At 42.4% G+C, this 26,686-nt stretch overlaps 1 protein-coding gene across 14 annotated transcripts in view; it reads right to left on the bottom strand.

Annotated features, from left to right (window-relative positions):
• The window catches only part of TRPM3 (transient receptor potential cation channel subfamily M member 3), a 797,133-nt gene that overhangs the window by 36,274 nt on the left and 734,173 nt on the right, over positions 1–26,686 (bottom strand). For all 14 annotated transcript variants that reach the window (XM_060153439.1, XM_060153443.1, XM_060153441.1 and 11 more), the window contains 2 exons: positions 24,470–24,721; positions 18,244–18,418 (listed from right to left, as the gene is read on the bottom strand). In XM_060153439.1, coding sequence (XP_060009422.1) covers positions 18,244–18,418; positions 24,470–24,721 — 427 coding nt within the window. The remainder of the gene's footprint in view (positions 1–18,243; positions 18,419–24,469; positions 24,722–26,686) is intronic.

Here is a 26,686-nt window from a genome sequence, read left to right as displayed (position 1 = left end):
AAATCTATGCATGTATTAAGACCCACAGACCTGTATACAATCACCACTACCAAAAGCAAATTTTATTTATTATAGGCAGATTAAAAAAATATAGCTCCTTGCTTATTTTGATCCCTAGATCTACCTTGGTCAATAAAGCAGAAACCTGAAAAAAAAAAAAACTTGAATAATCTTAGGTTTATAGAAAAGTTGCAAAGGTAGTACAGAAAATTCCTGTGTACCCTTTACTCACTCTCCTTTAATGTTAAGGTCTTACACTACTATTGTGCATTTGCTGAAATGAAGAAATTTATATACATTGGTATATTACTGTTAACTAAACTCCAGACTTGAGTCAATACTTTATCAGTTTTCCACTAATGTCCTTTTTCTCTTCCAGGACCCCATCCAGGATGCTACGTTGCATCTGGTCATCAAGTCTCCTTAGTCTCCTGGTTTGTGACAATTTCTCAGTCTTCCTTGTTTTTCATGATCTTGACAAAGTTTTGAGGAGTACTGGTCAGGTGTTTTGAAGAATATCACTCAATTTGTGTTTGTCGTATTTCTTTCCCCTCATGATTAGACTGGGGTTATGAAATTTAGGGAAGAATACCACAAAGGTCAAATGTCTGTCTCATCATATTCTACTGAGGGTAAATGACACCCACATGACTTCTCACTGGTGATGTCAATCTTGATACCTCTCTGGGTTATTTAACAAAGTAAAATTTTTACATAGAACTCTCGACATATTAAAGTTCCCAAGAGACTCTTCAAAGATAGTAAGTAGCAAAATTCCTAAAATCATAGTATTTTGAATTACCAAACATGCTTGTTCAGTTGTTATCAATCTTATCAGACCCAACACCTCTTTTTTATAATAAGTATTTTCTACTGCCTCCTTTACTGCTCTGAAATGAAATTTATTGATGGCATAATTTACCTGTATGCAAAATCAGAAAAACCAGAAAAATCAATATAATGTCCTAATTTTAAAATAAAGGGAAACTAAAAAGGCAAGTGAGTTATAATATAATAATAAATATTTCAATATATAAATGCTCAGGTCTGACTATTCCACAAGCCACAGTGAAGTGGTCAGGTGCTTACACCTACATGAAGAATCTCCACGTATGAGACAGACACAAATGTAGACTGACAGATGACTCAAGTATAATGGGCAGGATTGTCACTGGTGAGTTGATTTTCTAAAAGGGTGAACAACCCTTGGGAAAGTTCCAAAGCAAACAAAATACCACTGCCATCAATCTTCATGGTAGTTTCATTCCTGGAAAAATTTACTGCTTATTAAAAACATGCAAAAATATTGTATCTTTAAATGTAAAACAGAGCTAGGCTCAGATAATCATAACCAGGTTTTTCACCTACATGAATGCCTGCAGGAACTCTGGAAAACTGTGTGGGACAGAGAACAATGCTTGATTGTGGGAGTGTCCTGTATATTGCAGGACAGGGGCCCTCCCTGGACTCCACCTACTGAATGCCAGTGGTCCCTCCCAATCAGGGAGGGCAAACAAAAACGCTCCTCAAGGGCTTCCCTGGTGGCACAGTGATTGAGAGTCCGCCTGCCAATGCAGAGGACACAGGTTCGTGCCCCGGTCCGGGAAGATCCCACATGCCGCGGAGCGGCTGGGCCCGTGAGCCATGGCCGCTGAGCCTGTGTGTCCAGAGCCTGTGGTCCACAATGGGAGAGGCCACAACAGTGAGAGGCCCGCGTACCCCCCCAAAAAAAACAACAACAACAAAAAGAAAATATGGAGGCCATGCTGCCCTGTCAAGACCACCACTCAACTAGTTTAAGTCCAATCAATTCAGTCCACAGCAAGGGGCTGGGTTTAGGTCCACGTAGCCAGCATACGAGGGCAAAACTTAGCCTGAAATTCAGGTCTGTGCTCCTGTTCTGCATGATCTGGTGCTTGCTGAGCCCTCAACAGTACCCATGGTAACCGCTGGATTGATGCTGATTGATCAAATCATGCAATTCACATCACATACACAAATACACACTTACATAAGCATGCACACATATATACATCACCACAACCACCACTATCATTACACTATAGCTAAATTCCTGTACCAAACCCTTCAAAGATTTTCCATTAAATGCAAGAGAAAACTCATATCCTTACACTGGCCTAGAAGGCCCTGGACAACTTGACCTTCATTTGCTCTTCAGTTTTTTTTCAAACTATATTTTCCCTTGAATGTTATGCTTCTACCATGCTGGTCTTCTCCCAGTTACTGACAAGAATGACCTCCTTCCTACCTCAGGGCCTTGGCACAGACTATTCCCCCTCCCTGGGTTCTTCTCCTACTCGTTGCTTGGCAAACTCCTACTTATTCTGCATAGCTTAGCTCAAAAAGTCACTTCCTCAGAAAGCCTTTCCCTGAGTCTCCGTGTCTGATGTTCTCATATTACCTCTATTTCTTGAACACACACTTAACAGAGCTTATGATTAAGTATCTGTGTGATTCTATGTTTGTTATCTGATGGCCCCACTCAGATTTTACTCATTACTGTGCCCCCAGCACCCATCATAACGCCTGGAACAGAGTAGGTTCTAAACATTTGCTGAATCCACGAATGGATGAGAAATTGTGTTAGCTGTCCAAAATGACTTTTGGGTTGGCTAGAAGGCAGACACAATAGGGCAAACAAGATCGTGGTTTTTCATTATGATCAGTAACAACAGAACCTTGGTTCTATTTTGCTGTAAAGAGAGAGAGGCATACTATTATTTGAGACAGATTGTTTTGGCTTAACTGTTTCAATGGGCTTTGTTTGAAAAGAACACAGTGGAATAGAGGATGCTGGAAAGCACCTTGTTGTTTGGATGACTCAAGGCTCCTGCACCTATTTAGAGCTGGCTTCCCTGCTGGAAGGGAACAGATTTGCAAACTTTGGCTTTATAGGACTCAACCCTACAAGCAACCACACTTCATCCTTTCCCTGTTTACTACCAATAACACCTTATCTCTGATTAGTCCTTGGTATTGTGCCTTTTAAAGTACAAATTTTGGGACTTCCCTGGTGGCACAGTGGTTAAGAATCCACCTGCCAATGCAGGGGACATGGGTTCGAGCCCTGGTCCAGGAAGATCCCACATGCCGCGGAGCAATTAAGCCCATGCGCCACAACTACTGAGCCTGCACTCTAGAGCCCGCAGGCCACAACTACTGAAGCCCGTGCACCTAGAGCTCATGCTCCGCAACAAAGAGAAGCCACCGCAATGAGAAGCCCACGCACCGCAACGAAGAGTAGCCCCCGCTCGCTTCAACTAGAGAAAGCCGTGAGCAGCAACAAAGACCCAACGCAGCCAAAAATAAATAAGTAAATAAATAAATAAAGTGCAAATTTTGTTTCATTCTTTCCCAAACTTCCAGTCCTTTGGGTATCACTTTCATTAATTTGGCACATCTGCACATCACCAGGGTTATTATTCATTAATGTTTTCTTTGAACACACCACACCTTGACATTGATGCAGATTTCAGCTTCATCATAAACATTAATATGCATGAACTCCTGTATTTCTTGGGCTTATTATACTCATTGGGGAAAGACTGCTCTTTTTCTTAACAGTGTTCCTGGAGGGAGGTTTACCAAGCCAGACCTCCTTACTGTCCTTAATTTGTTAGGAATACTGAAGCATAGAGAGGTTCACTAACTTGCTCAAGGTCACAGAGTTATCAGAGGTGACAGAATTGGGATTCAGAGTGCCTGGTTCTTGGTTCCATCATGGGCTGTCCCTGCTACAGTAACTCACACCATTCTTAACTGAGTTCTACACGCATACCAGGCACTCATGTGTAAATGTGAACTGCTATGGGACTAATGATCACTCCCCAAAGCAAACTTTTCTGTAAGATTTTTTTCACTGAGTATGTTATACCCAGTGCACAGTGCTGGTATCTCAGGGCTAACACTTTTAGCTGCCTCTTCCCAGTCTGTAATCTTCTGACCCATCTGTGAACACGTCTCATTTACAAGTGCTGTATTCTTGTTTACATTACTAAGATGTTCACAGTTCTGATGATGGATGCTGAGATGCTCCTAGTGACAGGTCAATATCCTCTGTGGAGGTACAATGTGTTATTCACGTGGGTGTCTAATGCATCCATGATGGGTGCTTCTGAGAGCGTCCAAAGTATCACCATCCCAGTGTCGAAGCAAACCTTCAGTGAGGCCAAAGGATGGCTCCAACAGTGGAGGCAGCTCCCTTCCTGATCCTGGAAGCCACCAGCTTCTGGAAGATTCCCTACCCTCCTATCAGCACATGGTGGAGTGCTGTTTCCTGAATGACTGCAGAGTTGCTGATCTGTTCTTAAATCCAGTCCCTAACTTAGAATTAAGCCACACATTTGAACCCAGGATTTCCAGTATGGCATGTTATACCAAACTGAGCTGCTTTAGACCTTAAACTCCAGTCACGCTGGCATTCTTTCTGATCCTAGTTAAGCACAACTAATAGATCATTTTTACCACATGGCTTTTGTCCTTGCTGTTCCCTCTGTCTGGAATGTTCTTTCTCCAGTTCTTGCCACACTTGTTTTCATCATTCATATTTCAATACAACCTTATCACTTCAAGGTCTTCCCCTGACCATTCTATGTAAAATTGTACCCTAATTCCTCGCCCCAATGACTCCCTAGCCTACTACTTGGATTTATTCTCTTTATGGAACCTATTACTATCCCAAAGTATCTTATTTGTTTACTAATTGTCTACCACCCTCCTGCCCCCAATAGACTGTAACTCCCACTAAGGGAAAGATGAGGTCTCTCCTGTGTACCACTTTTTCTCCAGGGCCAAGTAGAGCACTTGATAAGTGGTTGCTAAGTAAATGAATGCATAACTGTGGTCCAGTCACTGGAGCAAGGTGCAGGGGAGAAAGGAGGCCTGTGGAATCAGATGGAAGCAGCCTTCTGTTACAATGTAGAAATGAGGGCACTGACTTAGCAGTTAGACAGGTCTGGGTTCCAATTCCGCCTCTGCAACCCTGGCTGTGTGCCGTAAGGAAGTTATTTAATCTCTGCTCTTTCTGTACATCAACAGTAAATCAGGATTAAGTGGGTTGCAGTATATCCTGTGCCTGGTCTGGTGCCAGCCACTGTAATAGGATCTCAACAAATGTTAATTGACTTCCCTTCACCTAGAAATGCCAGAAGAAACCCATGAAACTCATGACACAGCCTTTGTAACACACCTGACAGCTAATAAAGCACTCAGGCATCCTTATATTTAGTACAATCTGCTTAAGTGCAACTGCCGTACATTTTTCAAAAAGCAGTGACATTTTCGACATTTGGTTATCTTATGTAGACTCCTGACAGTTTGTATAATCTTAAATCCACTGAAAAGAATCTAGTCTTTTAGTGCCTGACCTGTTTGATGGAGACGTCCCCCACCCTGTATATTCAATTACTCGCTGTATAATAGAACCCATGCGCCATACACAGTTCCTCTGGTCATTGAACACTATGTTCCTCAGGTGGCATCCGTGACTTTGAAGTACTTGTCAGCAACTGGCTTTCCTGCAACTGTACTGCAACCACTTAGTTCACAGTGGCGTTTTACTTCTAAAGCCCTTGTTCAGAATATTAAAAAGGGCATGCCACACACTATTCCTTTGCTTCAAGGACTGTGATTTTGTAAAGCTGGATCCTGTGGTCTACTCAGGAGAGAGTCACTGGCTCCAGCACAATGTTTAAAAATGGTTTTGGGTTTGGTTCAGTGGTGTTAAGTTGGTCAGTAACTGTAACTAGTGAGTCTGCTTATGGGGAGTGTGGTTCTCCTTCCTGCTTCATCTCAGATGATGAGCTAGACTGATTGAACTGGACAATTTCACAGGACTTCTGAGGTCACTGAAGCCACTTTCTCTGGTCATGCAGGATGATCCTTTCCTATTAAAAAATCACTGACATCTCTCAGATAAAAACTTGGGAAGTGTTGAAGTTTGCTAGATTTTACCTGGATCAGCAAAACACGTGGTGAATTCTGAATGATAAGAACTCTGGGTTCTCCTCATTCTTCACTGCAATGGTAGCTGGATTTATTCCATCCAAAACTGGTCCCCAAGAACAGGTGATGGGACCTACTGGTGTTTGCTAAAAGTGGCTTATCATGTTGACCATTCTGACACCATAATTGCATGATGTCCTAACTTGGTCTTTGGTCTGAAGATCAAATGAGTGAGCAGAGTGGAGAGAGATGTGAAACTCTGTAAGCAATGGCAGATGGGGGCCTAGAACACTGTTCCTGGCATCAGGTTGTGAGAACTTGGGATCTTTTCAGATCTGTCCTTTAGGACTTTGCAGATGTTGACGGCAACTACCTTGTGCCATTTTTTTTTGAGAAGCAACAATAAGTTGAATTTTGGATTCTAATAGACCAGGTTTTCTCAACCTCAGCACTACTGACATTTGGGTTGGAAGATTTTTTTGCTTGGGAAGTTGTCCTGTGTAGTAGCATCCCTGGCCTCTACCACTAGATGCCAGTAGCATCTTTCGAGTTGTGGCAAACAAAAATACTTCTAAGCAGTGCTAAATGTCCCCTGGGGGTGGGGCTGGGGGGCAAAATTGCCCCCGGTTGAGAACCAGTGAGGCAGACCTAACTGTGGGAGATCCTGCGGTCACAAGAAAACTTCTTTGAAGGTATTCCAGCTTCTGTTGGCATTCCCGGGGCTTTTTTAGACATGTGAGTTTCCTGGGAAATAGATTTTTAATGGACCTGAACATAAATAAAGGATGAACTAAAGGAAAAGGTGAGAGAGGGTGGTACCTGAATGCATGTGACTCCTCTCCTCTGTCTTCCTCTCTCTCTTGACTCCTCTCCTCTGTCTTCCTCTCTCTCTTTTGCATCTGTTAGTCTCCTAGCAGGGAGAGGTGGGGTGTAGGTGAGGAGAAACCTGGCTGAACTGGAGAAGCAGGAGTTGGGAACTCCAGCACCTGCAGCCTGAACTGGGGGGAGCCTGAGGCTTTTAGAACTTCAAGTAGTCCTGATATTTAAATTCAGGTATCAGCAATTTATTGCAGACAGCAGAGAAGATGGTTTTTGGAGGTAAGCCGGGCATCTGCCAGGGCCCTTGGCAAAACTGCAAGGTAGGCATAGTTGTTTCTGCCACCAGCTCTCTTTCCGAGTCTTCCACACACCCCGCCTCACTTTCCCTGCCCTCCAGGCACACAGTCGCCTCATGGTGCCCTCTGGGTGCTCAAAGTCTGCCTCGCCCTCCGTTGGAGCCATCTGCTTCCTTCCTTACCTGCCCCCATTTTAACTTTCCTTCCCTGAATGCTGATTTCAGCTTTTTTGGGGGGTTAAGATGAAAGATTCAAATACTTCACACTAAGGGGAGAAGAGTCAGTAGGTTTAACCCATTCAGGGGATGTTCTGACTCTTCGAAACTTGCTATTTCTCTTTTAAAAGACATTTTGGAACAAAGGGCTTTTCTACGGCTCACCGAGCTTCCCTGAAATGAGCATCATGGTTGTATACTTTCCAGCCACAATATCCCCACTGGTATTCACAACCTGCGAATTCCATAAACTACAGCCTTAACTTAGAAATGAGCTCCATACAAGGTAAGCTGTGCATTTCCCATAAGAAAAGATTCAAATTCCTTAGCCTGTCATACAAAGGCTTTACAATCTACCTTTCTAACCTCTTCTCCATTCATTCACTCAAATATGGTGAAAAAGATGGACACGAACCCCGGCCTTCACCCTCCCAAAATGCATATAGTCCAGTGGGGGATACACATAAGAAACCAGAAAAAACCAATATGGTGCCATGTGTTAACCCAGGGTAGGTAAAGGAGGCTTGGGAGCACCTTGTAACGGGGACTAACCCTAACTGACCGGTCCAGGGAGGGAGTCTCACTTCTCTGCTGTCTCCACATGCCTACACCTGGCATACCTTGTCACCTCTCTCTAGCTTTGTGCATGATGGTCCCTCTGTCTAGAATGCCCTCTTATGATCTGTCTGGGAAACTCTTAATACCCTTTATGATCCAGCTTAACTGTTACCTCCAGGAGAATTTTTCTGGCTGTACTTTGCCTTCTCTTGTTTTTCTGCTTCAACACGTCCCCCTCACCCCACTCCCCCTCAAATAAAAGTATGTTCTTTCCTTTGAGTTAAGTCCTTATACATCACATCTATGGAAATATATATCATACTGATTTGTTTACTTGTCAATCATCCCTATTAAACATTTTTCGAAGCCAAGGCAATAATGTATGTTTCTTTTTAATCCCCAGCTCCTCGCACAGTGCCTGGCACACAGAAGCGCTCAGTAAATGTCACTGAATGAATGAATCCATTCTAACTAGAATCTAGAAAATGTGATAGCAGCCTGTCTGTTTTATTCCTTTTTATATTACATTGTGAGATATATCATATATACAGAAGAGTCCATAAAACATATATGCCCAGTGTAAAATGAAAACCCATGTAACGACAACCCAGGTCAAGAAATAGCCCCTCAGGGCTTCCCTGGTGGCGCAGTGGTTGAGAGTCCGCCTGCCGATGCAGGGAACACGGGTTCGTGCCCCAGTCCGGGAAGATCGCACATACCGCGGAGCGGCTGGGCCCGTGAGCCATGGCCGCTGAGCCTGCGCGTCGGGAGCCTGTGCTCTGCAACGGGAGAGGCCACAACAGTGAGAGGCCCGCGTACCGCAAAAAAAAAAAAAAAAAAAAAAACCCAACAACAGAAAGAAATAGCCCCTCAGGTTTTAACCCATCAGTGGATGTCATCTACTTGAACTGGGTGTGTCACCATGGCAAGGACTCAAAATTCTATACCCGAGCTGAAGTTATTGGGGTCTTCTGCCAAGCATGCCCTCATCTTGAACCTCAGGCCTGATACTCTAGACACCAAATATCTGGCTGAAGGCCAAGCGATTCAGTCAAATGTCACTTGCCAGACAGAGTCTGAAATCTAGCAGCAGGAAGCTCTTCACTCCACTGGACAGTATCTTGTAAAAGATTCTGAGCACCTAACTTCCCCTCCTCACTGAGGCTGCAGGCTTATTTGGATTCTCGTCACATTTGAGAAAAAACAATTAACATGTAATCTTGCTGGCCCTGTCTGTTAATAGTTAACCTGTGTGGAGGTCAGTCTATTTTTTGGTTGTTGTTGATACAGATCAGTTAAAATCTTGCCACGTTATCAGAAGGGATGTACTCTGCTCTGCTTTGAGTGGAAATCAGCCATCTGCCTCGTTGCATTTGGTCAGGACACTGTGCCTGTGGAAAGGCCCGTAGTTACAGGATGCATGGCAACCACCTCCAGTGTGGCACAATGTGGAGTTGGCAGGGCTCTCTGGGTCTCATCCAGCCCCACTGCTGGGCTCACACAGCTCTCTCTTCCTTCCTCAGCTGCCCTCAACAACCAAATGCCTACCCTCCCTCCCTCCCTTCTTTCCTTCCTCCCTCCCTCCCTCCATCCCTCCTCCCTTCTCTCCCTCTCTTCCTTCCTCTCTTCTAGCTACCCAACAATCAATCTCTGCACAGTCTAGAATGATGACTTGTTCAATAAATATTTCTTGAATGTGGCTGTAATTCTCTTCTTGAATACAAATTCAGCTAAACTGCAGGAAGTTATCAACTCTAGGATCCCATTTGAGTTCACTTTTCTCTGTGTGTGTGTGTTTGAAGTATGAATCCATGATCACTACATTTAACTTAACTCAAATTTTAAATTCCTTTATAATAAACTTTTCATCCTCTCAATTGAAAATTTTCAAATTCCTTTATATGTATCATTGAAATCTTTTTTTATATTATGTAAAGCAGGTAACAACCTTACTTTCTTTCTATTCCTTATGTCAAGGGGTTTATTTCATGCACCAACTATTTTCTGAGCACCTACTTTGTGCCAGACAGTTTGAGATGCTGAGGCTACAGTAGGGAACAAGGCAGATGTGTTTCCAGCTCTCACAGAGCTGCTGTTCTGAAGGATTTTTATATACTAGAACTGAGCTGTCCCATAGGGTAGCAATTAGCAATGTGCAGCCCTTTAAATTAAAACTTCAATTAATTAAAATTAAACAAAAATTCAGTTTCTCATTCACACCGGCCACATTTCAAGGGCCCGCTAGCCACATGTGACTAAAAGTGCAGGACTAGATCAGTTCCACCATCACAGAAGATTCTACTGGACAGGGCTATTCTAGAACTTGCAAGACCTACTACCATTCTGAGACTTTAGGAAATCCCTGCAGCAACACCATGAGACGATTTATTATGATTCCTACACATTTCCTTTGAAACACTGAGATTACATCTAGCATGCCTGGCGCCAATAAGTTTATTTTTATTTGGGGCATCCTGTTTTTACTTACAAGATGGTTAAATCAGTGCGGTGGGATAGCATTATGAAATACTCATTCACATTTCCCGCTTGTTTTGCAAGCAGGTAATGGCTCTGTATCAGGGAAGGAGGGGTTGCAAGGCACAACCCAGAGACAGCCTTTGAGTCTCTGGCTGCTTCTGTGGTCCGGATGTACCAGCTCTCAGGACTTTCAAGCATTTGTAGAAGGGGTAACAGAGAGAGGAATTTGGGGAATAGATGAAATTACGCTGGCGGGAGCAAGACTGGAGGGGAGAGGAAAGAAATGTGTGTCTGTGTGTATGTGTGAGGGTGTCTGGGAGTGAACGCCAGCTTGCATGTGCTTTGTGGGCGCAGGCTGCGTGGTTTTCCTGGCAGTTCTTTGGTGGGTAGCAGGACCCCAGAGGGAGCAACTGTCTAGGATTTGGGACTGTGGGGAGACCTCATAAGTCAGCTACACTTGGAGGGTCACACTGACAGGCATAATGGACATTTTAGCAGCAAACTGTGTGGACAGATTACTCAAAACTATAACGTGCTCCCACCCCCAACATTAACCCACCTCAGGGAAGGTAGAGAGGGCTGAGCCTGAGGTCATGATTCTCCCCCAGCATAAGGGGTAGGTGTTCAAAAGAGAAATAAGCAGAATTATAATAAAAAATAAAGTTGATTTTCTGGCAGCCTCTCCATCTGTGATCTGGGAGCCACACCCATTCCTCAGGCACCAGAGCAATCTGTCCCCAACACAATCTTGGAAGCCTGAGCAATGGCCACTCTAGTCTGCCTCTGAGACCTAGATCTCATCAGCGTCATCTGGCCTCTTATGCTACTAGGGCTCCAGTCTCCAGCTGCCTCAAAACTAAGGAAAAGTTATTCCCACCATACCTTTCTTACCTATGATCCTCTATATCTGCAATGCAAACTCCCCTGGTTAACTATCCTGCCTTATGCTACTGTCCTCATGTGATGTTGTGCTTTCTGCCCACTGAATTTTCCCATTTCTCCCTTTCCTCCCTTTCCCCAGAGCCTTCTGGAAAACGCTTACCACTGAACACAAACTCCTCTGCTTTCTTACACTTATCGTAAGAGCAATACCCCATATTCTTGGCTTAGCTAAACCCATTTTGTAGGAAGACACCACCTCCCTGCAACCTTCTTAAATGGAAATCCCACATTTCCGCTCATCTGCCAGTGTGGTTCCCATAAGTAACGTGTGCATTCTCGCTGACACTCTTTGCCTCTTCTAGACCACTGTTGTTCACTGCTGTGCAAAAAGCCCTTCTCCTTTGGGTTTCAGATCATCCCGTTCAGCGTTCCCGTCCACCCCCTCTCCTGTCATTATCATGGACACTTCAATATCTGTAAGTGACAAACACAGAAGAACCTAGCTTCACGATGTGGGACCCTGATTCCAGCATATCCTAGAACCCAGTCTTATAGCCACTCCTGGACCTTATCATTATCCTAAATTGTTCCACCTCTCCATTTTGAATGCCCGTCTACCATTCTCTGACCACAGCATGTTATCATCACTACTCTCAGGATCCTTAGTCCCCAGTGCCCTTGGTGTTCAGGTTAGAATTCTAGTCCTTTGATTATTCTTTTTTCCTCCTAGGTACTTACCAACATTGTACCTTTATTTTCTTCATCCTCCATCCTAGACCTTATAATGCATAACTTTAAGAACCCTTGCAAGCCTCTTCAAAATCCCTAGGCCCCTTTCTTTCTGCCGTAATGGCACAACAAATCTTCAATCTTGACTTAATCCAACTATTTGTCTTTCCTGATCTGGGCTGCTGAGTCTTGACTGAGAAAACAGACAACCTAACTATGCAAAGAGGCAGCCCTAAGCAATTCTTTGATATGTTTGGGTCAGTGACTTTCCTGAGGGGTGATTACAAAACAATACTCTTCTTTTCCAAGCCTCACTGCATGGACACCCCCAGGCCATACATATACAACACTTCTCTCCCTCCCTTTTCCCTGGTAAATGCTTTGCCTTGCTACTCATTTACTCTTAAATCACTGTAATTGATTTTTGCACTCCCCACTGAAATGCAAATTCTCTGGCCAAAGTCACCAGTGACTTTCTAAAGGTCAAACTGAATGGACTCTTTCAAATATTCACCTAGTTGCACTCTTCTCTTGCATTTGATACTGCTGACTCCTCCATTCTCAGTGTTCTGCTCTGGCCTTCTCTTCTCTCTCTACTTGTGCTCTCTGGGAAGCTCACCCACTCCCATGGCTTTGACTGGTGGTAATATTCTTGAACCCCAAATCTGTATCTCCAGTCCAGCTTTTTCTACTTAGCTCCAGAGTTCTATATACAAAATAGTCTTCTTCATAATTTTTTTGGAATTCCAATGGAACCTTCAAGCTCCATCCAAGCCCAAGTGAACAAGTCCCCTTCCCCCCACAGTTCATCCTTCCTGCTCCTCTATCTCAGTAGATGACAGCACTGTTTAGACTGAGCCAGAAACCTTGGAGTGAACTTCATCTCCTCCATCTTAAATCCTCTTCCACTTCCCGCACTCCCACCTTCTGCACCATATGACTTCCATCCAGGTCCTTCTGACTTTACCTTCCTGAAGTTTTATGCTGCCTATCTTCTCCATCCCAACTGCTACCGCATTAGCTAATGTCCTCCCACCTTCCACCTCCATCCCTTTTATGGACCCTTTACATTTTGCTTGATAGCTCCAACTAAAACATATATCATATCATGGTACTACCCTGAGCAGGGAGTATAACTCCGCTAAGATCTATACTCCTGTCTCTCTTCAGACCCATCTGTCCTGCTTCCTGCCTCCTGCCTCTCACCCTGCAGTCAGCCATATTAAACTACCTGCTGTGCCTGGAACTTTCCATGCTAAGTCTCGGTTTGGAATGTCATTCTTCTCCTTCACACCCCCCCTGCTCCCATCTGTCTAGCAAATATCTACTTAAATTTCAGGGCTCAGCTCAACCTTCCCACTCTTTGCAAGGCTTCATCTACTGTGCTCCTCCTTTCACCCCAGGAAGAACTGACTACTTTCTTTCTGGGGCTCCATCTCCACATGTATGGACCACGTCAGTCTGTCTCTCCTGGACTGTAAATTCCTTGAAGACAATGTCTCTGTCACATGCATCTCTGTACCTCGATGTTCAGCTCATAGTAGGAACAAAATAAATATTCATTGACTGAGAAATGAACAAATTAAAAATGGAGCCTAACCTGTGAGCAAAGGCTAAAATCAGCATGATGACAGTGGAACAAATGTTGGTTACAACAATGAAATGAATCATCACAATGGCCTGTCTGCAGATAGTTCTGCTGTTTGTAAGCCCGCTAACCCTCAGGTTGCATTAGTAAACAAGTTGGGTGGGGATTCTCTAGAGTGTAAGCTGACTTTCAGGGACAGAAAATGGGGGTGGTGCCTCATATTGGCTTACTTCCTTAGCAATTTGCAAAAACAAAACCCAGCAAAACAATACCCCCTTTCCCAAAAGTTGGCACAGGCTCGAGTTTGTCTTTTCCAAAATACTTTCGTCAGGGAACACTCCCTACGCCACAGCTGTCAGGCATAGTGTGCTCTGAATCCATTAGAGAAGGTCAGTCCTGAATACCAAACAGATGCAGAGCCCTGAGTTTCCAGAACTGGAGTCTATGGCTTGAAATGCATAACAACAGTCATCTTCTGTGTTCTTGCTGTTCTAAGCTTCACCATAAGTAGGCATATTTTAGAGACCGGCCTTGAGCTATCCTAATTTCCACACCTGAAGTGAGCAACAAATGATTTGAGACAGAAAAGTAATACAGGAGAATGTCTGAGCTTTACATGCCCATGCATGCTCCTTGTTTCCTGACAAAAACAACACTTTAAATCCAGTCAACATCACAGAGACAACAAGCCTATAGAGTTTTTGAACCGCAAAACTTCAGTACTAAATAAACAAACGAGCAAAACCAAATCAAACCAAACAACAACACAAATATCCCTCTTACTCCAGATAACCTATTAATTTCAGACGGAAAGGCCCTAGGCAATAAGGGAAATAAAATGTGATCCATGCATTAGGTAGGTTGGATAGTTAATTTAGGGAGAATAGAAACGGCTAAATAATAAGTTGTCATGGTAGAAAGTAAGTTTTGGACATTCTGCTTCCACATTACTAACCAAACTTGTGAAAATACTCAAGAGAGACAGAAAAAGGACTAAATTTAGATGCTGATTTAATGTATTCAAGAGCATGATTCATTTTCCCCCTGCCCTGGTACAGCCTGGGGAATCTGTGTGTATGGCAGGCAACGCAAAGATGCCCTGTAAATAAAGGGATGTCTCATTCATTCAGAGGCTCGAGGAAGCTAGAGACCCCGTTTTCTCTGCCAACAGAGGTGAACTTCCAAGCACCTCACACACAAAAACGTAGAACCAGATTTCTCAGCTGGCGAAAATCCATCTAATTTTAGCTTTGCCCCCGCCTTGGCATGAATGTGCTGGAAATTTATTCTGCTGTTCCTCTACTCTGAAGTGGCTTTTTTCCCCTCAGGCTCCAGTGGGATCCTGACCAGCTCTCAGAAGCCATGCAACATGGGTCATTTAATGAGATGCCCAGAAGGATATCATCATTCGGTAGCAATGCTTTTAGCAACCTGGAGCCCAAGTCCCCTCACGGTAGCCCAGAGATTGGGTCTTAGAGAGCTAGTATATATAACATAAATACCTGAGATTATTTTGGGCTATGTGAAAAAAACAAAAACCAGAAACCCACCAATCAGACAATGACAGCAGGTTCAATTCCCATCCATTAATCAGGGTGTTAGGCAAAGTGTCTAGAAGAGCAGATCATCACTGTTCCTTCCTGAGTTTCATTATCTGCTGTTTCCAAACACATTCTTGCACTCACTTCTGCTCCCAACACCAACGCAAATGTTTTAGCCTCTACAGATAATTAAGATTAAGGCTGGACTATCGTTTGTGTTAACCCAACTTGGCTTAGAGGTCAAAGTATATGTCATTTTGTAAATTTACATTCTTTTTTTTTTTTCTTTTTTCCTTTTGCTTTTAGTCTTTAAGCACATTTGGAAAGTAACCTTAGAAGTCTCATTCTAGCTTTTTTGGCCTTATTGATAGTCTCTGGGTCTAGGACTAACTACAAGAAAAAAATGGAATGTATATTAAAAATCTGTAGTTGGGTAATACTGCCTCCCAGAAGTGAGGGCATTAAAGCTGTCCTCCCTTCTGAGGTGTGAAACAGATGTTAATAACCCACCCCCGAGGGCCCCATTATACAGCCATATACACTCATCTTAATTAAGAAACATTATTTCTGCAAACATGAAATGGGTTTGACAATTTTGCAGCTAAAAACAAGAAGAGTTAGACATGGAGCGCGTGCGTTACGTTAGCAATGAGCTGCTCTGAGAAGGTGTGCGAGGATGGGCAGCACTTGGAGAAGTCCCCACGGGGCACATCCACACGATGGGGCTGGTGGACCCTGGGCAGGGCTGTGCGTCCAGGGGGATATGAGATCCAATCAGCCTGAACACATGCTTCACAAACCAACCTGCACACGGCACAGAAAGGAGGCAAGACACCGCAGGGCAGCATAAACGATTTGTACCTTTCTCAAATAGCTCGGTACTTGGGTCTCCGGGGCAGTTCTGAACGTCTGGGCAGGGCCATCACCCAATCCCCCTTTGGCCCACTCAGTGCCATGACATGAAGACCAAATCATTTAGAGGACAGGGATGTTCAATGACTTTGGCCAAGTGTAATGACAGGTTTGGGGGCAGCGTCCTATACCCATTTGAGAAAGGACAAATACTCTTTAACACTCTAGACAGAAAACTGGCTGATTTAGCTTAGAACAGTGGCCACCATTGCAGCCAATTTCAGAATATCAAAAAGGAAGGTAAGTGGTCGGGGGGAAGGGTGTCATGAAGGTTACATCCATCCAAGGCTGAGTTGGCTACATACTGGGATATGTGGGATATGGGGTAGAAATTTATTCTCACACACAAAGAGCACCACAGATCTAATTAACAATGTGGGAAATCTCTATTCATACTTCACTCACACAGAACACTGCACTTCCATCTCCAGGGTTTTTTCAAGTTCTAAACTACAATCAGCCCTTCTTTTAAAATAACAATAATAGAACCTCTGATTCAGCCAGATGGTGGTGTTTGTTGCACTAGGCTGGGTTCACAGTACAACATCAATAAATGGCCACTTGTAGACGGACGGACAGAATCCCACTCATAAAGTACACCTACACCTCCCTCCTTCTCCCATCCCAAAATGTTGCACTGTCAAAAGACCCATAGGGGCTTAATTTCATTTGGGGAAAGAAAGGAAAGATAGAAAAAGTAAAATAATGTAAGTGGAAAAGCAATTTCTTGGGGAAAAATAGTACATTTAATCTCTGAGGAGAATGATCATAGGTGGGCTTTTTAAGTTTTGCTTTGCCTTTAGGGACCATTTGAAAAAAGGAATTCAAAAGAGTTTTCCCCAGTCCCTGGAAAGCTGTCTTGGTGAAGGCTGCACATTGTCAAAGATATTCCAACTGGGAGATGGAGTTAAAATTCTTGCTCAGTGAGATGGCTAAGTCTCATGAAATGAGTATTTGTTCCAATTAGGTGTTCCAAAAAACCTTCTTGCCTCAGATAACTCACTGTGAGAAGGAAAGAGTATTTGTTCAAAACCCGTCATGGAAGGGAAAATGAGAGACTGGTGTGTTCTGTGGCCAGTGTACACATGCTCTTCACAGGCCTGTAGGACTCACACTTTTTGGTGCTTTGTCCTTACTTTCCTGGTCTCAGTCCTACCTGGGACTGGCGGGGAGGGGGTGGGGCGGGGGAGATGCTGACTAGTTTCTGTTCCTGTTCTTAATAAGCTATACTACCTAGTTATATAATCCTAATCCATGTCCATAGTCCAGAGCTCAGATGGCTGGCCTGTCAGCAAAAAATGTTAGAAAAATGTTAATTCAACAATGTTGGAAGGATGTTATTTCTAGAGCTAAACTCCTCAGGGAAAATGAGAAATGGTTGCTCCTGGGATTCAACTCCTCCACACTGAAAGATATTTCTTTCCTGATGCTTTCTTCCCAAATAATTTCCCAGTGCCTGGTGTGCCCTGACATTTGATCCAAATAAAATGCTGGAACAGACTCCTAGGACACAACTATCTTCAAACTCTATACAAGAAGGGTGTTTATTACAGAGAGTCAGCATCTATTAGGGCATGAAACATCGGGGGCCTGCTGGCACTCGCTCCTCACAATGAATCACTTCATGATATAGATACTATTTTTTTTTCTGGCATTTACAAGCAAGCAACTCATTTTATAACCTAAGGCATTTTCCATACTTTCAGGCAATGAATACTAGCTTCTTTTGAGTCTCAATAGCACATAATTTAAGACAGTGGGAAAAGGAGATGGAGAATAGTTTCCAGTGCAAGGAAAACACCATGCAGATGTTTGCCCTCTTGAATTCTGATGGCGAAATTGAGAATTGTTTATTTGTTCTGAAGTCAAACCCAAGGAATTTATTTTTTAAAGGCTGGGGGCTGGGGTAGGGTGGGGAGTAGTGACATAATATACTCCTAATATTGAAATATTCAACACATGGCCCTAGGATTTTGAATCCCCAAAGAATTTAGACCTTTTTAAATCGTTCATTCTTGATCAAATTTGGCACAACAGATGTCACAGAAAGGACATACCTGAAAAAAACACCCGAGGACTACTTTGCTAAAATTGTATATTCACCTTCTGTAATTGTTTTTTTTCCTCCAAGATAGCAAGCTAGGAATCAGTCCTCTATCTTGAGCCATTTATTGAAAACAAACAAATAAACTTGGAAAAGATATGACCCAAATGAAGTTAAATACCTGACTTTGGTGTATGAGAATCATAAACTTGCTTACGGTCTATCTGGTCTGCAAACACTTCCCCATAAATCATCCAATAGGGCATGTAGAAGATGTTCTTGGCCAATTTCCATGATGGCTCCTCGTTGGGAAACAGGATGGCTTGCCTGGCGACCCCAAAACTCATCAGCACCACCAGCATAATGATGACAAAGTACATCATGTCTATCATCTGGAAGGGTGGGAAAGCAGAGGGAGAAACAAAAGAAAACCAGAATGACCAAGTATTCCTGTGGTGCTGACATTGAAGGAAACCTTTGAAGGAGGTGCACTTTTGAGACTGCTGATAAGGGATGTTGACATAGGGAGCTGTGTTCAGGTAAGAGAACACTTGGTCTATTGAAGCCAATGTCTATACAAGCTTGTCAGTAACTTAAAAATCATTTTTAAAAAAAAGAAAGCACATGCACAGTGGAACCCCTCCATCTTCCATTGTTTTCTGTGGGACCTAGTCAAGACTAGGCATGAGAGTCATATAACACAGAGGCTTGAGTCTTTATATTAATGCAGTACTAACTTTTTTTCTGCTCCTGGGAAAGGCAAATGCCCTTGCTGGGTCTCTTTCTTCTTAGCAAAACTGGAATTGAGATAGTTGAACTATTTCAACAACTATTGCAACGCTGTAAATTCCCTAAATTCTGAAAGGCTTATGGAGAGCTGAAAAGCTCAAGAAAATAATCATTTGTTAACAAGGCTAGGACAACCCAAATATCTACCTTATACCATCTTATTCTTGTGGCCCCTCCCTCATTGCATGCTATTCTATCACAAACCAGTCTCTCAGAGAACCACTTCTTCTGTGCTTTCTTCTGCAGTGCATCCTATCAGTTATGGAGGGTGTTTTTGTAGGCATTAGAATCAGGTAGCCTAATGGCCCATTCCTGTGTTTGCTGCTGAAATGTTGGATTTTCATCTCGACATGTTTATAAAATTCTCCACTCCATTCAAGTACAATGTTATCTCTTGTTCCTCTTTATTCCTTTCTTTTTTGCTTGTTTTCATGATACATGTTATCTGGGATCTGTTTCTCACATGCCAAATTACTTTCCTTTTATCACCGAAAGTAGATGAGGATGTACTATTATTTTGCCTGGCCAGAACCCACTGCCTCCTTCTTTCAGAAACAGTTCCCACCCACTTTGGCCCTAAAGGCAGGTGTCTTTTCCAGGCTGGGTTAATCATGGTACCTTGCCCTCTGGCAACAGTGACAGGAGGTAGGCATGTGACACAGACATGCCAACCAGAATTCCTTCTTCAGATTTTTTTTTTTTTTTTTTAACTGAAGCAGGAGAGAGAAGCTCCCTTACTCTCTCTGTAATGACGTGAATTCAGAGTGTCTGAGGCTGAGTCTCCCACTAGAGAAACTGACCAGAGTGAATGAAGCAGTCATTCCGGAGAGAAAGAGTGTGCTGTGATGGTAGTTGGGGGCCTGGCTGCAGTAGCTTTTAAGCCCAGTTCCATCATGCCCTGCTGTAAATCAATCTACCCCTCCTGGGCTTAAGCTAGTTGATTGGTTTCTATCCCTTACATAAAACCACCTAATACAAAAGACTATCTTCCCTTGGATACCAAATTTCCTGAAGGAATGTCCATCCACAAAGAAAGACTGATGATAATTTTATCAGTAGTAATGAAGGCTTTAAATTAGTTTTAAAATTTTATTTTGCAAGAATACGTGTCATGGTGCCAGTTATTGGAATTAAAACATTACAGCCTTCCTGTATGCCTTAGGACACTGGGGGCTCAATACATTTTAGGCCAATTAATCAACTTCAAAGGCAACTTAAAAATCTCTCAAGTATTGTCTGACTTTGAAACTAAATAAGAATCTCTCAAAATTTGATGTTCATTTGTATTTGTTCACTGTCCTTAAAAATATATGCTGGTTAATTATTCTTTTCACAACTTAGTGGCCTCAGAACTCTCTTAAAAGTAAACAAGCCAGCTGTGCTGAAACAGTTTTATAGGGAATGTGGGTCTATTTCTCAACCTCTCTCTCTCTTATAAAATTCTTTCATCATTTATTTACAAAAAGTTCTATTAGTGAGAAAACACAAATGGGTCCTTCATGTTATATTTATTTAGACTGATGAAAAGGTGGGTGGGGAGAGGAAGGTGTATACTTATGAGACTTAGGAACTAGTCTGACCCAAGAAAACTCAGCCAGTAAATACAGCAACTGTTCTAATTTCTCAGGACTGTTTTCATTCAGCTTGATTGTAATATCTATTCAAAGGGTCAAAACAGCCAAAGAAACATTGTTCCCAAACACTCAACTTTATACATTTCAAAAGAGTCTTAGCTTCCATACAAAAACTGGTATCTGTTGGAGTGAACTGCAGAAACAGGACATTATTAGCGAGAACTGGGTCTGGCTACCTCTATTTTTATTTTTTACTTATTTTTTAATTTACTTATTTAATTTATTTATTTTTGGCTGTGTTGGGTCTTCATTGCTGTGTGCAGGCTTTTTCTAGTTGCAGTGAGCGGGGGCTACTCTTCGTTGCAATGCGTGGGCTTCTCATTGCGGTGGCTTCTCTTGTCGTGGAGCACAGGCTCTAGGTGTGCGAGCTTCAGTAGTTGCAGCACACGGGCTCAGTAGTTGTTGTGCACGGGCTTAGTTGCTCCGCGGCATGTGGGATCTTCCTGGACCAGGGATCAAACCCGTGTCCCCTGCATTGGCAGGCGGATTCTCAACCACTGTGCCACCAGGGAAGCCCTGGCTACCTCTGTTTTTAAAGCTAAATTGTCCAATTGGTTCAATATGAAGAGAGCTGATTGTGTCTCATTCTTTCAAATATCCTTTGGTTGGTTTCTATAGAGGAGAGTATATACTGTAGCGGTTAAGTATGTGTCCTCAGGTGTCAGAATACCTGAGTTTTCACCTTGACTCTGGTAGTAAAAACAACTAGGTGATCTTGGGCACGTTGCTTGGTCTTGTTTATTTGTAAAGTGGGGAAAATAATAATAATGCATATTATTTTTGTAAGGATTAAATGAGATAATGTGTGAAACACTTAATGTGGGTAGTTCTCAGTAAAAGTTTATTATTAGAATTGAAAGGAGGTCAGGCTGTGGAGTCAGATAGATAGGAGTCTGAATCTTTCCTTTGTTCCTTGCCTAGTTTGTTTGTTCAATTATGAAATGAAGATACTAAAACCTATTTCATGGGATTGTAATGATGATTGACAAGTCTGACATGGTATTTGGCACATAGTAAATGAAACCTATTATTGTTGTTTTTATTCCACATTATATAAGTGAGCTTAGTGCTAGGCTTAGAGACCCATTGAGAAGTGGAATATGAAGAAAAGGGGTTGGAATTCCATTAAGTGATTCTGCATCTGAAGATTAATTGGAATCATACTTGATCAGTATGAGTCCAGGTACTTTAGCAGCCTGCAGTCCCTAGACCACAGGGCACAGTGAGTTACTTGGCTGTTTAGTACTTAACAGGGGCTCTCTAATGTTGGGGGCTTTCGGTATAACCACATCTGGGCATATTTTGTTAAGCCTCCATCCTGGCAGTCCATCCAGCTCACTGATAATTTCCATAGGCATAGTTTACCTACCTTCTGGATCGGTGACTCTATTACTGAACTAATTATCTTAAAAGCCCCATGAAAGCAAACAAAGTCCCCAAATATACTCATTTTCTACTTATGAATGACTTCACTAATCAGTCAAGAATAAGTTAGAATGTAGAAAAACTGCAGTACAATCTCTTTTGCTCACTCCACGGTAAGGTTTCATTCTCATCAAAACTGGGGATAATTATGCCATTATTAAAAAGATAGATATGAATTTGAAAATAATCTTACTGCATTAGTGTGACTAGTTATTTCAAGGATTTAAATGTGACTCAACCTCTTAAAACTAATATATCTGGCTTGTTTGGGTCTTTCCCAATTTTATTTATTGAAATAAGATAAGGTAATGATCAATTAAGAAAAACAACCAATCAGATAATGTATTCACCTAATGTACTGGTTCTCTACAGAGGGCAATTTGCTCCACAGGGGACATACAGCAATAGCTGGAGATGTTTTTGTTGTTGTGAGTGTTTGTGTGTGTGTGTGTGTGTGTGTGTGCACGCGCGCTCATGCACACACGTTACTGGCACCCAGTGGGTAGAGGCCAGGGATGCTGCTAAACATCCTATGATGCACAGGACAGTCCGTCCCCCGCCCCCCAACGAAGAATTATCTAGTCCAAGATAGCAACAGTGTCAAGAATGAGAAAACTTGGCTTAATTTTGCAGCTGTTATAGTTCTTCACTTTCATTGGGTCCATTTGAGAATATATTTGAGAATTTCACATTTGAGAATCTCATAGATGTCTGTCCCCTCTGTCCAGAAAATTCATACACCTACACATTTTTATACATAAATTGTGTGGAAAGCCAATAGATCCTCTCTCCTAAACCTCTTCTATAGACTAAGTGGAGACTCTGCTTTTAGATGTGGAAATTTTCACCACCATCTCAAATTCATTACTAAAGTACAAAGATGATGTAAGAGTGTTATACAGTAAGATACACATTTGTTTCCTACTCAAAAACCCCCCAAATGAACTGGGATTCAGCTTTGGGTAAGTAACTCAAGCTTATTGAATTCAAGTTTTTCCACTCTAGAGTGGGCTTTGTAATATTTTCCCTAAACAATGCTGGTTTTATAAACACCAAGCTTTTGTACAAAAGGATTAGGAATAGAGCAAGTAAGTATGCTCACCGATTTTTCCTTTTTCCATTGTACTTTAACAACGGTAACAGATATAATTTATCAACTACCTACTGTGAGCCAGACACTGTTGACCACTTAACCTGTGTTATTTCTAACTATCACCACAACCTGAAGAGATATGCATTTATTATTACTACTTGGAAATGAGTAAACTGCATCTCAAAGAGGTTAATAAATTGCTCAAGGTATTATAACCCTTTCCTTTTAGATTCAAAGTCTCCCTCTCTTCGTATGAGTTTGCCAGTGCTTTTGTAGGAAGAGTTTTTGTTATTTAAGACTCATTTTAGTAGAGTTACATATATACACACACAAAAAATAATAATAAATATTGATTTGCTGACTGAAAGGTAAGCAGTAATGATGTAAATAGTAAAACCTGAGTGAGAATGATGAAGGATATCTGTGGACCAACTGTTCAACTGTTTCAAGAGCTGATACAATGGGAGTGGAGTGGAGGACATTAGGAATGAGATTTTTCAGTAAGAGCTGTTTGCCATAGTAAAATGGATGTACTTGGCTTTTCCATATATGCCCTGTAAAGGTTAAGTAAGGGGACACACTTAGAAAAGTGGGGTAACTGATAAAAAGCACTGAGCATCAGACTCTGATTCTTCCTCTAGTAAGTTTGGAGAGGGGGCTGATTTACTTGTGCATTTCCCAGGGTTACACCGATGCTGTCCCGTGAGGGCTCAGTCTTTATGGAGAAAGTCTGGAAACTAGTGTATGGTCCAGGAATACCGGAACAAGTCCACAGCCATATGTGGGAAGCGTATTAACTTGGCACTTGGGATTCTTTTTTTAAAAGAATAAGATAAGTAGGAGCATCATTCTGGAACCTAGTTTTCAACAGATATCATTCTCCAGTAATGTAACAAAACACAAAATATTGACAGAACTTAATGTTCAACTCAAACTCAACCTAACTCAACTCAAATAAACTATGTTTTTTTCCCCTCTGTGTAGGGAAAGATGTTTTTCCAGAACTTCATTAAGAAAAAAGGAATCTGTTAAAAATTTACAGTGGAGATCCATACCTTCTCCGATATAAAATGCAACTTCTGTGTGAAGGCTTCCCTGACCAACCGTCTCTTTTCTATGCTCCTGAGGTATTTTATACACAACTGTGTTACAGCATTCTCACACTGTATGGTAATCACTTCTCTCTTTCTCTCATCATCTACTTTATTAAATGAGTGTCCTTATATACCCAACTCCTACCCAAGTGCCTGGCGCAAAATAGATGATGTTTATAAATATTTGTCAGTAAGTGAATGAGTAAGTGATAGTTAATCCTCCAGTTATGTATTAATAATATATAGATGTAATCAAACTTCTGAACACTCAAAAGGAATTAAAAAATAAAACACCCCCAGGGCCATCTCAGACATTGACAGCAGACCCAAATGAATTATTTCTCTCTTCCTGTGATAACCACTCCTTCTCTGAGAACTTATAACATGGAATCAGAGGACCCTGCTTACCATTTTTCCAATCATCATTACATATGGGCCCAAATACTTGTTCACGCCGAAGATGTCTAATAGACGAATGTACCAATAAATGATGTTCACACAATAGATGACCCTCCCGTCACTCCTGAAGGGCTGGTCTTGGAGACGAAGGATCATTCCAACAGAGAACAGAAGGATGGCTATGAGGTCTGTGACATTCCAGTACTCTTGCAGCCACACCTTTACTTTTTGTAGCAATTTCCCTGGCTCTGACATCAAAATCTAAAAGTCAGGAAAGAGAGTGGGGTTAGGTTTGATTTCTGTCTATATTTTCAGCCCAGTTGCAAAGTGCTTGGTCTGTTAGCTGATATCAGTAGCTTGTTTTGTCTACCTGTATCTACTCATCTGGATGGCCTAAGCTTAGCTCAGTTGTATATAAGCAATTAAGTTTGTTCCTTTGGGATGCCTTACAATTCTAAGACACGCTTTAGGGTTTTGCTATAAAATTATTGATTCCTAATACCCTGCAAATCTCCAAAATCCTCCTTCATCTCAGTAAACGGTATCACCATACTGAGCTACTCAGGCCACTAACTTAGGAGGACTCCTTCATTCCTCTTTCATACCCATATCCTCTGCATCAACATGTCCTATTACCTATATTTCCAAATACGACCTAGTCCAACCACTTCTCACCACCTTCACTGTTGCCACTCTATCCTAAGCCCCATTACATTGCCCAGATGATTGCAACAGCCTTCTAACTGGTATCCCTGCCACCACTGTTGCCTGACCAGCCTCAATGTATTCTCTGAGCAGCACACAGAAAGACCTTTAAAAGCCTAAGCCGTGAGCTGGGTGGTGATTACACAGTTGTATGGGTAGGTAAAAACTCATCAAGCTGTACCCTTATGAGTTGTTCGTTTTCTTACTGGTGAATTATACCTCAATTTAAAAAAGAGAGAGACTTGAGAGACATATGAACAACAGCAAAACTAAAGCAAATTGTGATAACTGAATATTTAAGCCTTCTGATGGCTTCCATTATGAATACAGAAAGATCCAAACTCCTTACAGTGGCCTCATTTCATGTCCCACCATATCCTCCCCGTTCACTACCCTGAGGCCATAGTGGTTTGCTCTTAAGCATAACAAATCCATTCCATACTCAGGACATTTGCACTTGTTCCTTTTGTTGGGCATTTTCTTCTCCCAGATTTTTACATGTCTGGGTTCTCCTTATACTCAAGGTCTCCACTCAAATTTCCCCTTCTTAGGAAGAACTTCCTTGACCACCTCCCTGCAGTGGTCTCCACACGCCCAAGCCACTAATACATTATCCTACTCTATTTTTTGAAGATTTTTATCACTATACGGGAATCTTCTGCATGCATGTATACGTGTGTGTACACGTACGCATGCCAGTCTAGCTAGCTAGCTATCTTCTATCCATGCATCCCTCTCAACATCCATCTATCTCTCCTCTCCTCTATAACTGTAAACTTTGAGGACAGACCCTTTGTTTCCCAGGCCCTGCTACATAACAGACACTCAAGAAATATGTGTTGACTGATTGTTGCAGAGACACCTCATAGCAATTCCCCACTCCCTTGTATATCTTAACTGCTGGGTGGTACTCTGAATTATCTTAAATCTAGAGGGGCTTTTTGCTGCTCCACACTCTATGAAATGAACAGTTGGATAGCAGGAGTTGACACCCATTCTGCACCACAGGATGTTAGGAACCTGGTGAGGCTATACAGTAGGGCTACCTTCACGAATCACTTGTGTTTGCCTCTGAGACTTCCACCTCTTCAAGCCATGACACACCCCTTTCCCGACTCAGGACCTCTCAAAGGAGAGGAGTGCAAAGACTGGGGCCAGATCTAATCTACAGCTATTTATTTGAATCCTCACGGTGCCTTTAATAGCTTGCCTTGGCCTGAAACATTAAGGAAGGGAGGTTTTAGTGAGTCAGGACTGGGGCTTGGAAGGCTGAGCAAGATACCAGGAGCCACGTGGCAGCCTCATTCTTCATCCTCTAGTGCCTCATTCCTAAACCCTAGCCCTTAGCATGCATCGGAATCACCTGGAGGGCTGGTGAAAACACAGTTGCCTGGGCCCCACCCCTGGAGTTTCTGCTTCAGTATGCCTGTGTGGGGCTTGAGGATTTACATTTCTAAAAGCTCCCAGGTCATGCTGGTGACCACAGGTTGGGAGCCACTGTCCTACCCATGAAGAATTCCT

The sequence above is a fragment of the Lagenorhynchus albirostris genome, chromosome 7, assembly GCF_949774975.1.
Source record: "Lagenorhynchus albirostris chromosome 7, mLagAlb1.1, whole genome shotgun sequence".
Taxonomy (NCBI): domain Eukaryota; kingdom Metazoa; phylum Chordata; class Mammalia; order Artiodactyla; family Delphinidae; genus Lagenorhynchus; species Lagenorhynchus albirostris.
Note: the sequence above shows the minus strand (reverse complement) of the source record. Positions and strands in the feature narration are given on the sequence as shown.